The sequence below is a fragment of the Peromyscus californicus genome, unplaced genomic scaffold, assembly GCF_007827085.1.
Source record: "Peromyscus californicus insignis strain IS unplaced genomic scaffold, ASM782708v3 Scaffold_9__1_contigs__length_137607984, whole genome shotgun sequence".
NCBI lineage: Eukaryota > Metazoa > Chordata > Mammalia > Rodentia > Cricetidae > Peromyscus > Peromyscus californicus.
The window spans coordinates 12402908-12417810 of record NW_026294617.1 but is presented as its reverse complement, the minus strand read 5'-3'; the positions used below and the strand labels follow the sequence as shown (position 1 = coordinate 12417810).

The window sequence follows — 14903 nt, the reverse complement described above, 5'->3', positions numbered from 1 at the left end:
CGCAGTTTTATGGTTTACACTAGGAAGATTGATTATAATTTTGTCTAATCTATTATCAAAATAAGTGTTCCACGCTCTGTTGACAGGTTGGTTCCAGCTGTTGAAGACTGACCTTGGGCATTGGCCTCCTTGTGAGTGGAGAAACACTGTCCAGTGCAGCTGTTTCCTTCTGTTTCCACCTAGGTCGGACCCCAGGTACTCGGGTGTTCACGTGGATAGCATCGAAATCTCTCACAAGGATGTCTTCTTTATTTTGATCCATATGTGGATTATAAACTTGAAATTGTGTCATTTTCCCTTGACTTTCTGTTAGGTTTCTTGAAAGCAGGAAGAAGAATCGTATGCCCTAAAGAAATCCCTCACCTCTTTCCTGTATTACCTCTTCAGTCTTTTTCCTGTTTTTGATCATTGTGTGAGGCCCATTGTGGTTCGCTCTTGTGATTTGTATGGGTTGTTTCACATTTGAATCCTGACTCCTTGTGTAGCCTTTCCTATTTCCTGGAGTTTTTAGTTGCTTTTCTTTCCTTCTTTCTCTGATATCATGTTTGTTATAGCCCCCTCCACATATTCCCACCCACATTATCTCAGAGAATGCTCCTTTTTTAATGTACATCTCTGTCTTATGCCATTTTTTTACCCTTTTGTCCTCTGGGTTGCTCCATGCCTGTCAACTGTTCCTTGGCCAACTATTTTCTAAATATTATTTTCTTTTTTCTCGTTCCCCACCCCCATTTTGTTTATTCAGAGTATAATATAGTCACAGTGTCCAAGGAAGAGAGAACAAACATAACTGTGTATCCTAACTGTGTTCATTCATTTTATGTTACCTTGACTCAAGCTCGAGTCATGTGGGAAAAGGGCCTCGATTGAGAAAATGCCTCTATAACTGTCTGTAGGTGAGGCTGTAGGGGGGCATTTTCTTGATGAGTGATTTATGTACAAGGGCCCAGCCCACTGGGTGCAGTATTATACCTAGGCAGCTGGTCTTGAATGGTACGAGAAAGCAGGCTGAGCAAGTCCTGGGGAGCAAGCCAGTATGCAGCATCCCTCCATGGCTTCTGCCTCAGTTCTTGCTGACTTCCTCAGTGATGGACTATAAGCTATAAGATGAAGTAAATGCTTCCTTTTTTTAAGTTGCTTTTGGTCTTAGTATTTTATCATAGTAATAGAAACCCTAACTAAGACACCAACAAACCCTACTTTTAAATAATATGAGGGAGTAACAGGAAGTAAAGATTTATCAGCTCTTATATTTCAAAAAAGTGTCTGCATTTTGTTTCGTAGAAACATAGCTTAGCTCTAGGTTGAGAGTTAAAGCCCGCTTCCCATTGTTTAGACTCATCTAATATTGAAGAGAAACCTTCCTCCAGGTTTTATTCCTTTGTAGGTGACCTGCTTTAATTTTCTCTTCTTTTGGTTTCCCCTGTGTCTTAGTCACGGTTCTATTGTTGTGAAGAGACACCATGACCACGGCAACTCTTATAAAAGAAAACATTTAATTGAGGGGGGCTTGCTTGCAGTTTCAGAGGTTTGTAGCTGGAAGTTTTCCTGTGTCCCTCCTAGCCCACAGCAGCTTATAAAATAATCACTCAGAAGCTTAATATTAATTACAAACTGTTTGGTCTATGGCTCAGGCATTTTGCTACTAGCTCTTACAACTTAATTCAACCCATTCCTATTAATCTGTGTTTTGCCACGTGGCTTCGTGGCATTACCTGTTCTCTCACATCTTGCTTCTCCTGGTGGTGGCTTGCAGCATCTCTCTGGACTCTGCCTTTCTTCTCTCTCTCTCTTTGATTTCCCACCTAGCTCCATTCTGCCCTGCTATAGACCAATGCAGCTTTATTTATTAACCAATGGGAGCAACACATATTCACAGCATATGGAAAGACATCCCCCAGCAGAGGTTCAGTCCATTATCATCATGGCAGAGAGCATGGCAGTGTGCAGGCAGACATGGTGCTGGAGCTGAGTGTGCTACATCTTATAGGCAACAGGAAGTTGACTGACAGTCACACTGAGGGAAGCTTGAGCAAAAGAGACCTCAAAGCCCACCCCTACAGTGACACATTTCCTCCAACAAGGCCACACTCCCTAATAGTGCTACTCCCTGTGGGGGCCCTTTTCTTTCAAACCCCTGTAAGGTTTTAGGCTTTTCTTTTTATTTGTTGAGTCTGAAATTTCACACTGATGGACGTGTCTGGGTCTGGGTCTTTAAAATTTGTTCTGGACAGCACTAGTAGATCCTTTCTATTTTCATCCATTGTCTTAGCCTTGGAGATAGTTCAATTTTTTAAAAATATATCCTCTTTCCCCCCTCCCCCTTTCTGGAAACCTTATAATCCCTATCCTTTGACTGATGGCTTTCTTCTTGTGCCCCCCCACCCAATTTATTAAAATACAGTGATGTACTGATAAATACTTTATATATTTTGGATTTTTGACTGCTATTTTTATGCAGTATCTCTGTTTATCCCTGGGGCTACCATTCTGTGACCCTCCTCCAGGGTTGCCAGGCACTGTGGGTGGTACCACTCTATATGTGTCATGTTTTCCTATACATGCATTCACAAGTTTAACTACACATGTGTGCACATGACTATAACTTCTGTAGCTTGAGGGTGGCAGTGGTTCTAGCATGGACTTTCTCGTTGATGATTATTTTTTTACTCTTACTCTTTGGCTCTTTGGGGAGCCTGTCACCCAGGTCCCAAGTAAATACACAGAGGCTTATTCTTACTTATAAATGCCCGGCCTTAGCTTGGCTTGTTTCTAGCCAACTTTTCTTAACTTACCCATCTACCTTTTGCCTCTGGGCTTTTACCTTTCTCTATCTCTGTATATCTTTTCTTTCCTTCTTATTCCGTGTCTGGCTGTGTAGCAGCTGGGTGGCTGGCCCCTTCTTTTCTGACTCCTTGATCCTCTCTTCCTTCCCCAGATTTCTCCTCCTATTTATTCTCTCTGCCTGGCAGCCCCGCCAATCCTTTCTCCTGCCTAGCTTTATTAAACCAATCAGGTGTTTTAGACAGGCAGAGTAACACAACTTCACAGAGTTAAACAAATGCAACATAAAATAATGCAACACATCTTTGCATCATTAAACAAATGTTCTACAGTATAAATGACTGTAACACACCTTAAATTAATATTCCGCAACACTTTCCTTCCTTCATAATTCATGGATAAATCTGTCCTCAGCATGGACACAAGCCACCCTGGAACATTATTTTTCCTTCCTTGTCTAGTTGAGAACTTTTACTTTTCACTTCAAGTGAGTGCTTACCAGTTTCTCTCTGTTGTACATGAATGCCAGCATTGTAGTGCTTATACCGTGGTGCCATCATTAAGTGAAATGAGGTTCCTGGCACACGGGTATTGTGATACAGTGAATGACTTCCATCACCTGGTTGGTGACTAAGGACTGAGGTGGTAGCAGGTTGAGCATAGGTAGACCAGAGGAAGAGATGAGTCCCATCCAGGCAGACGAAGCATGGCAGCTGGGCCTTTTACCAGGCTGCTCATAATTACAAGCATTTTTAAATGTGATATCAAAGTGAAACCGAGGGGTGAGGGTGGGCTGCATTACCTGTCTCTTCCTTTCTAATTATTACTTCACTTATTTTTAATTTTAGAAGTGACCTTGATTTGAAATACTATGTTGATTTTTATTTATTTGTTTTTTTTTTTTTTTTTTTTTTTTTTTTTTTTTTGAGATGGGGTCTCATTATATAGCCTTGGTTGTCCTGGAACTCACTCAGTAGGCCTGTCAGGGGTAGGGTGGGGGAGGGGTGTTATCCACCCCCCCCCCCCCCATTTCTCCAGAGTGCTCTTGAGTAGGAGCAGCAGGAAATATTAGATAGAAGGATTTAGAGTAGAGATAAACAGATAGAAAATACAGGATAGTCTGGAGAGGGCCTGGAACCTATTCTATTGGGCCCTGATGTCTCTGCCCTAGGGTATTTATAGAAATGCCAAGGGGTGGAGTAGAAGACCTCCCCCCAGCACAGCCCAGTGCAGACCATCTCAGACACCTGCACTCAGGCCCTTGGTCCAGTCATCCTCTCTGTGCAGACCTGCTGGGTAAAGCCACTAGGAAACCTGAAAATGAGCTCCCACAGACCTGGCTGGCCTTGTATCGCAGAGATCTGCCAGCCTTTGCCTCCAAAGTGCTGAACTTAAAAGTGTGTGTCATCTTACCTGGCTGGTTTTATTTTTTAAATAGTGAGGTTCTCTTGATTAATTATTCCTTTTCAAAGCATCCTTTTTTAATAGGATGTCAATTAATATGAAGCCATGAATTTGAGAGTGACACTAGTGTTTATTTTGTAGTCTTACATGTCTGATATGTGATATTAAGAGAGACATCCTGTTTCTGCTTTTAAGGATGGCGATTTTTGACACAGCACCTTCAAGTCAGTATGTATCGGGTAGTTCAAATAGCTCCTTGTGCCTGGCATTGTTTTAATGCTGCAGGATGGTTCCTGGGTGCAAGGGGCATGGTGTCATGGATTCTCCAAGTGGATGATTGTCCCCTGTTATGGCACTTTCTTATGGCTTTGGAAAACATTATTACTATTTTTAGTTTGAGTCATGTTAGACTTGTAGACTTGTGCTTCATCCAGTTTGCCCAAGTAAATAGTCTACATGAAAGTACAATTATCAACACTGAGAAACAAATACTCTGTGGGGTGTGTGGCATGTAGGTAAGCCTAGTGCTTGGGAGGTGGAGACAGGGTGGTCACGTGTTCAGCTTGGCTTCTCAGTGAGTTCCAAGCCAGCCTGAGCTACCTAGCCTGCAGAAGCAGCAACAAACTCAACCAAAGCAAACCAAAGAGCCCAACACTGATGGAACCCTTCTGCGCTCTGCGCTCAACTGTTTCTGTTTCCCCTGCTGTCTGTGCATAGCCCCTCCTGCCTCTGGTGTCCAACCCCAAATGAAAACTGACGTGTAATTTTAATGTTTTCTTTAACTTGGACAGTCCAGTCCTCCACCACCTCCTCTTCTTCCTCTTTGTCTTCTTTAATGGTCTTACAGTTTTTGAAGAAGTGTTTTGTAGAGGGTTCCAGATCTTGCCTTGTTTACCTGAGTTCAGGTTCTGTGTTTTTTGGCTGTAGTACTACAGACACGATGCTGTGGGCCCTTCCTTCTGTATGAGTCATATGAGTGGTTCTCATGGTGTTAATTATCTCTCAATTAAGGTGGTGCCTACAAGGATCTCCTTGGAAAAGACACTGTTTATCTGTTGACTAAGGATCATGAGGAGACCATTTTGAGACCACATGTGTGTTTTTATTTCTCATCACACTTTTGCTTTGTTACTGATGATTCTTATCTACAGTGACTGTTAATTACAGTGGGGCTTGCCAGATAGTGTTGATGGGAAGGGGTGGTGATGGGGATGGGACCAGGACTTTGTTCCTGTGAGGCCTGTGCTCTTACCACTGAGCTATGCCCCTAACCCCTTCTCAATTCTTAGTTTTGAGATACTCCTGTGTTTACTGCTCTCGTTGGCGGCATGAACCTGGGAGAGCAGGGCCTAAACATGAGGCAGACAAACATCTCATGCAATAGCCAACTTTATTTAGAGAATCAGACAACTTATCCTCTGAGGGTTAGGAAGGGTCATTGAGTGAAGTGTACAGTCATAGGATAAACTGCGTGTGGCAAAAACGTGTTTTCCATAGAGGCACATGAATAACAGCAGCTGAAGTCAACTCACTCCATCCACCACACCTGGGAGGAACACAGAACCACATTCCAAGAACAGTTCTGTGTTTTGAAGAAATTGAGGTCACAGGACTCATCTTCTTTTCTTGGGGTTTTCTCACAAGTGCTCAGAATTCCCCTCCCATGACTCCCTTCTTGGACTGTGTTCCGACACTCCTGTTACCCAGGCAGGCCTGGAACTTGTGAGACCTCTTTCCTCAGCCTCCCAACTAGTAGAATTACAGGCGTGTAACACCATGTCTCTTTTGTTTGGTTGGTTGGTTTTTGAGATAGGCCCTCACTATGTAGCCTTGGTTGGCTTGGAACTCATTATGTAGACAGGGCTGGCCTTGAACTCACAGAGATCCACTTGCCTCTGCTACCTCAGTGCTGGGATAAAAGGCATGTCCCAACACGACCATCTACCATTATGTCTTTAGAAAAGTGGTCCAGTGACTCCATTTCCCCCTAACTGTGTCTTCCTCCTCTGCCCCTGCGGCAGCCCCTTCTCTGGGAGCTCTTCTGTGCAGCCTGTACCATTTCCTCCACTGCCCGCTTTGCAGCCCTTCCTTAATCCACCCCGCTTGACCTTTCCTCTAGTGTTGCTCCATGGAAGTGATCCCTTTTGACCTCTGCCTTTTTAAGTTCCCAGATCACTTGGTTCTGACTTTACTCACCTTAGGTTCCTGTCCTGTTTGTACCCTCTTGTTCTCCATGAGTTGTCTTACTGGTTTAAGATCCGCCCCCCTTGCTTTCCTAGTTTTCGTCTTCTTTTTTAAAGTTATTCCTGCCATACTACCTGATTCTTTTATTATTGGTTACCTGTTGTATGTCAGAAAGCATTCTAGGCATGGAAGAAAGCAGGATGGTTGAGGTCCTTATTTTTAAGGACTCTACATTTCAGAGGAGGGAAAAGGAAAAACAAATCATATGATTTGGGGCTGTGGTGAGTGGTACTACGTTGAAGTGAAATCAGGTGATGTGATACTGTGATGGACACATGTATGCATGTGCGGCAGGCAGGGGCAGCTGTGGTCCATTCATGAGTTGTGTTACAAGTTGACACTTCACGATGAGAGTGATCCAGCCTTGCAGGAGTCTGAAAGAGCTAGCTACCTCCTGGGCAGGAGCCACAGTAGGACAAAGGCCCTGAAGCCGGCAGGCAGCTCAGGAAAGCAGGACAGTAAGATCGGAGAACGGCCATCCAGGAGAGGATTCGGGGAGGACATCGACCTGGGAGGTGGGTGGGGTCAGGCCTTAAAAGACCTGTCAGTGAGATGTTGGTAGATGTTCTTTGTGGTGCTCGAGAATCAAACCTAGGGACTTGGCCATGCTGGACAAGCACTCCCCTGCTGAGTACATACCCAGCCAATACTGGATTAATATTGATTAAGAGAGGCAGGCTGCATGGTTTGATTTATGCCTTCAATCATCACTGGCTTATGAGAATTACAAAGGGACAGGACTGTGAGCAGAGCGGGTGGAGCTGTGGCTACATGTACAAGGTGTTGGTAGTTTGAGTTACTATATAGTTGGTGTAACTGAGAGAAGTGGTGTGGCTGGGGAGGTATTTGAAGGCAGGAGGCCGACAGGACTTGTCAATAGATTAGGTACCACTTACACTAGATGTGAATGAGTGCACAAAGCTGTGGGTAGATCTTCTGTACCACATAAACTAGATGTAATTCAGTTGAGGTAGAGGCCCGGGGATAATGCTCTCAAGGTCATCTTCAGCTGTATGTGAGTTCCAAGCCAGCCTGTGCTATGAGAGACTGCCTTAAAACAACAGCAGAGAACACCCCCACTCCCCCACCCTCTCCACATCTATTCATGGTCTTAGAAAGCTGTGAGGCCAGGCAAAGAACTAGAGTTGGAGCACAGACAGAGAAGAGAGCCAAGGGTGGGCCTTGGGCCCAGCAGAACTCAAGGTCTGGTAGAGGAGGAGAGGTGGGAAGAGGAAAGAGGGAGCCACAGAAAACCGAACGTGCTGAGAGGGACTATTTCCAGAAGGAGGGAGATCGATGGTGGTGTGCCGCTAAGAGCTCATTGAAGGTACAACCATAGAGGGGACTGTAAACTTGACTATGGTAGTTCCTCAGGGATGGCATAGCCAGAGCATTTGGATGGCAGGGGATGGAACTTAGCTGTCTTTTGGCTGTGTGCTGGTCCTTAGGAGTTAACAGGTAGCAGATGGTAAATGTTGGTATGTAGGCTTAAATTTTACTACATGGTTTAACAAGTGATGAACTGTCTCACCCTTACTCAGAGTGCTTTTAAAGATTTTACTTTTATTTATGTGGGTATGCCTGCATGAATGTATGTACATCGTGTGTGTAGGAGCTTACAGAGGCCAGAAGAGGGCATCAGTCTCCTAGGACTGCAGTTATTGTGAGCTGCTGATGTGGGTGCTGGGAACTGAACCCAGGTTCTCTATAGCAGTGGCAAGCTCTTTTCATTTCTGGGCCATATCTCCAGCCCCACCAGAGGGCTTCTGAATGGTGCCACTGGTTTGTATTTATTTATTAGCTCAAGAAATATAGTTGTGTGAATTATAACTTAAAAAAAAAATACCCAGCATGGTGAGAAAGACCATTCTGAGTTGGCAGAAGTTCATAGTGCAGCCACAAGCCACCATGGTGTCTGGTAAGGGCTGTGCCAAGAAGGTTTCAAGCCGTGGCTCTGCTGGCGTTTCCTTCTGAAGGTGTGTGCCCACCCCACTGCGGTTCCTCCTCGGTGAGGCACGGGTGATGCCAGCAGAGTCTTACAAGGTTTCTGTGAGCAGTGAATGAACTGAGGCCCATCAAAGTCCTCTGTATGAAGTGACGCCCCGTAAGTGCTGTTTTTGTAAAAATGATTGGATTAGCTATCTCATTATGGATTCTGAAGTCAGTTAGCTCAGAGCATCACAAGGTCCTATGGACACAGTGGTGTGTGAATGGGGACCAGCTTCAGGGAGGATGTGGCACCGTGGCGGGCAGGACTTCTCTAGAAACTGAGAAGTTAATTTCTTTGGCCTCAGTCTTTTATCTTCTCCAGATGAATATAACTGTTCTCTTAGAACCAAATGATAGCCTATATCCTGCTTAGTTATTATTGTCACCTTGATGCAGCCCTGGGAAGAGGGAACCTCAGTTGAGGAATCGCTTCCATCAGGTTGATCTGTGGCCATGACTGAGAGGTTGTCTTGATTGATGATTGGGAGCTAGGCCACAGCAGGTGGTGCCATCTTTACCTGGGCAGGTGGATCTGGGCTGTATAAGAAAGCCTGCGCATGAGCCAGTGAATAAGCCAGAAAGCAGTGTTCCTCCATGGTTTCTGCTTGAGTTCCTGCCCTGCTTAAGTTTCTGCTCTGACTTAGTGATGCACTATGACCTGGAAGTGTAAGCTGAAATCAACCCCTTTCTCCACCAAGTTCCTTTTGGTCATGGTGTTTACCACAGCAGCAGACTCCAGCCTATGATAGATTCGCTGGAGTCAGATCTGGCGAGGGTCTGTTGTCCTGGGTGTTCAGGAAAGACTGCATACCTGTGTGAGTGTGCTGATTGCCTCTGATAAGCTGTCCTCTTTGTATTTACCTCTAGGGTAAGAACCATGGCAAGAAACTCCGAAATTATTATGCAGCCAACAGCTGTCCTCCTCCAGCCAGGGTGAGCAGTGTGCCAGAGCCTGTGGCCACACCCCTCGTTCCTGTCCCTCCGCAGGTGAGCAGCACACTCTGAAGAGGCTGTCACACACATGTGGTTGTGAGTACAGGCCCTGTGACTGTCTGTCAGGGCCAGTCTGGGCAACACCCCGAAAGGTTCTTGGTACTCTTAACTCCTTGAGCTGTGTCTGCCAACATTTTTGAACCTTGAGATCTCTCATTCGACTTGACCGTGATGTGTGAGATGATGAAAAAATATTGTTATGTCTATTTTTATATGTCTTTTAGAATTCTAGGTTAAATGACCATGTGATGATATCTAGGCCTTGCCCTAGGGGAAAGAATTTAAGGGCTGGAGAGATGGTTAAGTGGTTAAGAACACTTACTGCTCTTGCAGAGGGCCCTGGATTCTGTTCCAGGTGCCCACATGGTGGCTCACAATTGTCTGTAGTTCCAGTTCCTCGTCTGTTCTGAGGGCAACAGGTACACATGATGCACGCAGTACGTGTAGACAGCAAACTCGAATGCATAAAGTAAAATCAGTCTAAAAAGTTCCACTGAAGCATTACTTATCTTGAGTGCTTTTGATACTGTCTTAAATCCTGCACACTAGATAAGTTTATAATTGGCTTTGCTCTAGTCCTGGGTCCTGGCCTCATTTAGTATTTGCCGTTACTTGGAAGTGTTGGCCTTATTATTCAAAGCTTGGTCCATGGGCCAGCAGCATGGGCCTCATGGGGGCTTTATTAGAAGCCTGGAAAAGCTGAGGAACTTTCCATGATGTTGCATATTTCGAAATGTTGCGGAGCAAAAATTTTGCATCATCTTAGCCTGGTCTTCCCAACTACCAAGGTATAATGTTACTTTCCTGAGTGTTTCTCTGCTTAAAATGTGTGTGGGTAGCCCTGCCGAGCCTCCTCCTCAGACCTACAGGAAATAAGATACATTAAAAATGGCAGCAGGGGCGCTTCCAGCTGAGTGGTTTTCACATTATGAGTTCCTTCAGGATGGATGCCCTAGAGTCGGGTGGCTGTTCCCTTCCTCCTTAGCAAACAGCCTGGCTCACCTTGTTTGTTTAGCATAGACCTCTGTGAAGTATGAAGATACTGTACTATCCCCGGAGAACCTTCTCTTCCAGGTCAGACAGTGCTGTTTTTTGAACTGTTCTAGATAAGGTATCTCCTTATCTAGATAAGGTCTCCACAGTCTTAACCATATATTCACTTGTAGTCCAAATTTGCTTTGTAATTTTTGTTGGCCTAATGGAATTGAATCCTGAGAGTGTTTGGTTTCTTTTAACATGTTGTCTGGCTTCACTAGGTCTTTCCCCTGGTTATATAGCCACAGGTGGCTTGGAGAGTTTGTAGGACTGGAGCTTTCTAAACTTTGCAGCTTTGGGTCTAGGTGGGCTGCTCAGTATACAGTTGGTGCTCAGTAAGTGTTTATTGGGGGATTTTGAGCAGACTTCCTTTTCTCTGGGAAGATTTTAGCCTCACTTCCTTACTGCCTCCTGCCCTAAATGTCTACACTTTGATTTCTTCAGTGGATATAGCATCACACTAGTTGGTGCTTTGGTTCATAGGTAATTGTAATCTCTTTCCCTGGAATTACTTTCTTCTTACAACTGCCTGCGGCCATGCCCTAGGCTTTGGCTGTTTCTCAGAAGGATCTTGGAGGAGCGGGAAGGTGTAACTGCTTCTGTGTCTTTGCTGGCAGGTGGGCTCCGGCAAGCCGGGGAGCAGAGTGATCCTGGCCACAGAGAATGACTACTGTAAGCTGTGTGACGCCTCCTTCAGCTCCCCTGCAGTGGCACAGGCCCACTACCAGGGCAAGAACCACGCCAAGAGACTTCGTCTGTCTGAAGCTCAGAGTAATTCGTTCTTGTAGGTGTTGCCATTGCCTCTGAGGCCGATTGTTATGTGAGAGCAACCTTTTAAAGGAGGAGATGAAAGGGAGCCTTGTTTGGACGTCTCACTCATTTCAAATTTCTTTTCTCCAGGGACTCCGCAGAGGCAGGGCAAAGGCGGACCCGGAAAGAAGGAAGTGAGTTTAAGATAGTGGCCACCAGGAGGAATATGTACACGGTCCAGAACAATTCAGGTATCCTGCATGCTCCCATGTGTCTTGCAAGGGTTCGCAAACCTGCAAATGATAGCAGTAAATAGCCCCAAGAAATTAGGTTAGTGCTTGTTTTACCAAACTGCTCTTCTGGCTGTTTAGGCCGCTGCTTATTTCTGGTATTCTTTATTTCTTATTCAGTATATTATTTATCTTGGCTTTAAAATCATAGTGTTTTCTAATTCCTTATTTTTTAAAAAAATATTTGTCAGAAGAAATATGTAAAGCAGATTAGAAACTGGGCTTTTTGAGGGCTGGGAAGCTGGTGTAAGTCATGCAGGCATGAGGACCTGAGTTCGATCCCAAGCCAGACACAGCAGTTCACACCTATAACCTCAGGTGGAGAGGGCAGGTCCCTGGAGCTCTCCGGCCAGACAGTCTAGCTGAATCAGCAAGCTCCAGGTTCAGCGAGATTCTGTCTCAAAATATAAGGTGGAGAGAGATTAAGGAAGACACTTGACATGTTCACACTAGGTTCAGTTTTCATCTACGGGGGGAAATGTAAAACACAGCAGCGATTTTTAACCAGGTAGTAAATGAGCATTATCTATGAAGTTCTTGTGATGTGCACATTTAATGGAGAGCCATGTGTTTATGGAAGTGTTCTGTGTTCATCCTAGTCCGGGCAACCACAGCCTCCACCACTATACATGCCAGCAGAGGCTGTTTGTATGGACAGTAAAACAGAAACAATTCACTGAGTAACAGGAGACAGCTAGTGAAAATAGAGACAGACAACCCTGTGGTCTGATGAATGCAATCTCAGCGCATTACTAGTTATGACCAAAGTCAACTAAAAGACAAAGATGATCGGGCTGGATTTCAAAAGCTAGTTGAGATGAAGGAGCCTCCCATAGCTGTGTTAATGTCAAGGAAAATGCATTTTAGGATGTGGGTGGCAGAGATTATGTTCTCTGTGTAGAGTAATAAAATTACAGAGATAGGGCTGAGGTGAAGGTTTTTACTGTGTTGCCTGCACTGGCTAAAAATTACTACAATCTTTCTGCCTCAGGCTCCCAAGTACTGAATTGCAGGTACAAACTACCATGCTTGGCTACAGTCTTTAAACATTGTATTTATTTTTAAGAGCCATAAGCATTTAGAACCTGGTCTTATCTCTGTAGCAGGTATCCTGATACTAGTTGGAGAATCATTTTATGTTTATAGATTGAACTTGTATATACATGTAATTAATCCACCTCTCCTTTATTTAAAGTTAGAATCTGAATTGGAATTAGAATTATATATTACAATGAGAACTGGTGGATTGATTTTAACTAAATGGGCATCCTGAGTATGTGCGTGTGCGTGTGCGCGCGCGCGCGCGCGTGTGTGTGTGTGTGTGTGTGTGTGTGTGTGTGTGTGTGTAAAGGTGTGTAAAGACGTGTAAAGGCTAGAGGTCAGTTTTGGATTATCTTTCTCTCCTGCTCTCCACCTTATTTTTTGAGCTCACTGATTGACTGGGCTAGCTGCTAGTGAGTCCCCGGGATCCTTCTGTCTCCGCCATCCCAGCGCTGGGGTCACAGGCACAGGCCACAATGCTTGGTTTTTTTGTGGGTGCCGGGGATCTGAACTCGGGTCTTACAGTCATCTCCCAGCCCTTGACTACTTCACTTCTGCTTCTTGCTTCAGCAGGTCCGTACTTCCATGCCCGCTCGCGGCAGAGAATCCCGCGAGATCTTGCCATGTGCGTCACTCCCAGTGGCCAGTTTTACTGCTCCATGTGTAACGTCGGCGCTGGTGAAGAGGTGGAGTTCCGGCAGCATCTGGAGAGCAAGCAGCACAAGAGCAAGGTGTCGGAACAGCGGTACCGGAGCGAGATGGAGAATCTGGGCTATGTACAGTGACGGCCGCGCTCACGGAGAAGCCAGTCCTGCCTGTTTTTGCCTTCTGTCAACCTGCCTTGCTTTGTGGTCCCCTTGATACATACATTCCTCCATTCCTCTGCTTAGTATGAGTAACCTGCAATGGTGCCCTGAGCCGTCGCGTCGTCGGGGTGGGGGAGGGAGGTGTGCTTCTTAGGTCACGATGCTCTTTTGGGCCAACCGTATCAAACGACCTACAGTATGTGACCTACCTGCCCCGTCAGAAATAACTTCTTATCTTGGCCAAGTTCTGTTTAACCAGGAGTAGCCTGTTTGGAGCTATGATCATTTAAAAACGGCATCTATTTTGCAATTCTAGTTTTATGCATATTAGAGGAAGACTTGATTTGAGTTTGCCCCTCAGATTATAGTGGAAAGAGGTAAGCAGAGAGTCCCGTTTCCTGACGCTCCTGGGGAGCCATCATCACAGTGCGGTGTCTGTGATGTGCGCTTAGAGTGTGCGCTTGGGTCTCAGCAACAGTGCGTCCCCCTGCGGCATGTCCGTCCGTCATTGACATGCAGGTGTTTTTGACTCCAGACACTTGCAGAATGCTCATGTTCTTTTGAAGACGTGACTTCATCTCCAGTTGTGACCTGCACACATTTGACCCCCGCCTCCTCCTTCCTACTGGATCAACTTATCTGCTGAGCTCTCATGCCCTAGCTGTCCTGTCGTTCTGAGACCCAGATTCGACTATCGAATGAGTTGAAGATGGATATTCTTTTTACAAAATATATTTTCAGAATGATTCAAGGAAATGCATGGGTGTGTTTGAGATTGCAATTTGGAAGTATATTTTCACTGGTAATCATGTGGGCTCCTGGGATCGTCATTACCTTGTGGCTTTTTGATGATTGTCCTGACGCTGCCCCAGCGGGTGATGGGCACTCCTGGAAAATACCGCTCTCTGCCGTTTCTTACGTGGGAAGTTCTCTTTTTTAAAAAGCTAATCTAGTTTCATTGTCATTTCCAGTAGAAGAGCACACAGACCTTGTGTTTTCTTCTTTGCCTCCTTGAAGAGAATGAAAACACAGACGGCTTTGGTGTCTAATGATGCTAATGGGATTCTTATTTTTTAAATAAAAAGCCATAGTGTATGTCTAGATCGACTACCGGAGTATTATGTGAACTTGTGTTCACCGTGTTCTCTCTATTTTCTACTTTTCTTCATGTGGTCAGAGCGGCATGCCCATGCTTTGCAGGGCAGCGGCATGCCATGCTTCGCAGGGCAGCATGCTTCTGCAGAAGGTAACAGCAAGCAGTGGTTAGCACTGTGGCAGAGGCACATTTTATTACTTACGTCACCACTGGAGACCTTGGTAACCAGAGAATTCTGCAGGCTAACAGGTGGAGAGGAAGGAATGTTCACCAATCCTCCTTTCCATTCTTGCTTCAGAACCGTTGAGACTCATAATTAAAGGTTAATTTTATGATTAGCTTCTAGAATAGTACCCAGTTACTTTCTCCTGTTGAAATGCTGGTTTCTTGAAAAGTGGAACTATTTGGTTAAGTATTTCCCCCCTCAGAACAGAAGAAAGAACAGTGTTCACTTGAGATTTGATCTCCATT

General features: G+C 45.1%; 1 protein-coding gene across 3 annotated transcripts in view; it reads left to right on the top strand.

The window, feature by feature from the left end:
- The window catches only part of Zmat3 (zinc finger matrin-type 3), a 28346-nt gene extending 13909 nt beyond the window's left edge, over positions 1–14437 (top strand). For 2 of the 3 annotated variants that reach the window (XM_052730722.1, XM_052730723.1), the window contains exons 3-6: positions 9289–9408; positions 11067–11233; positions 11350–11450; positions 13101–14437. In XM_052730722.1, the coding sequence (XP_052586682.1) occupies positions 9289–9408; positions 11067–11233; positions 11350–11450; positions 13101–13315 (603 nt within the window). In that variant the 3' untranslated portion in view covers positions 13316–14437. The remainder of the gene's footprint in view (positions 1–9288; positions 9409–11066; positions 11234–11349; positions 11451–13100) is intronic. The other variant, XM_052730724.1, reaches the window with a different exon arrangement.
- Positions 14438–14903: the final 466 nt, after the last annotated feature.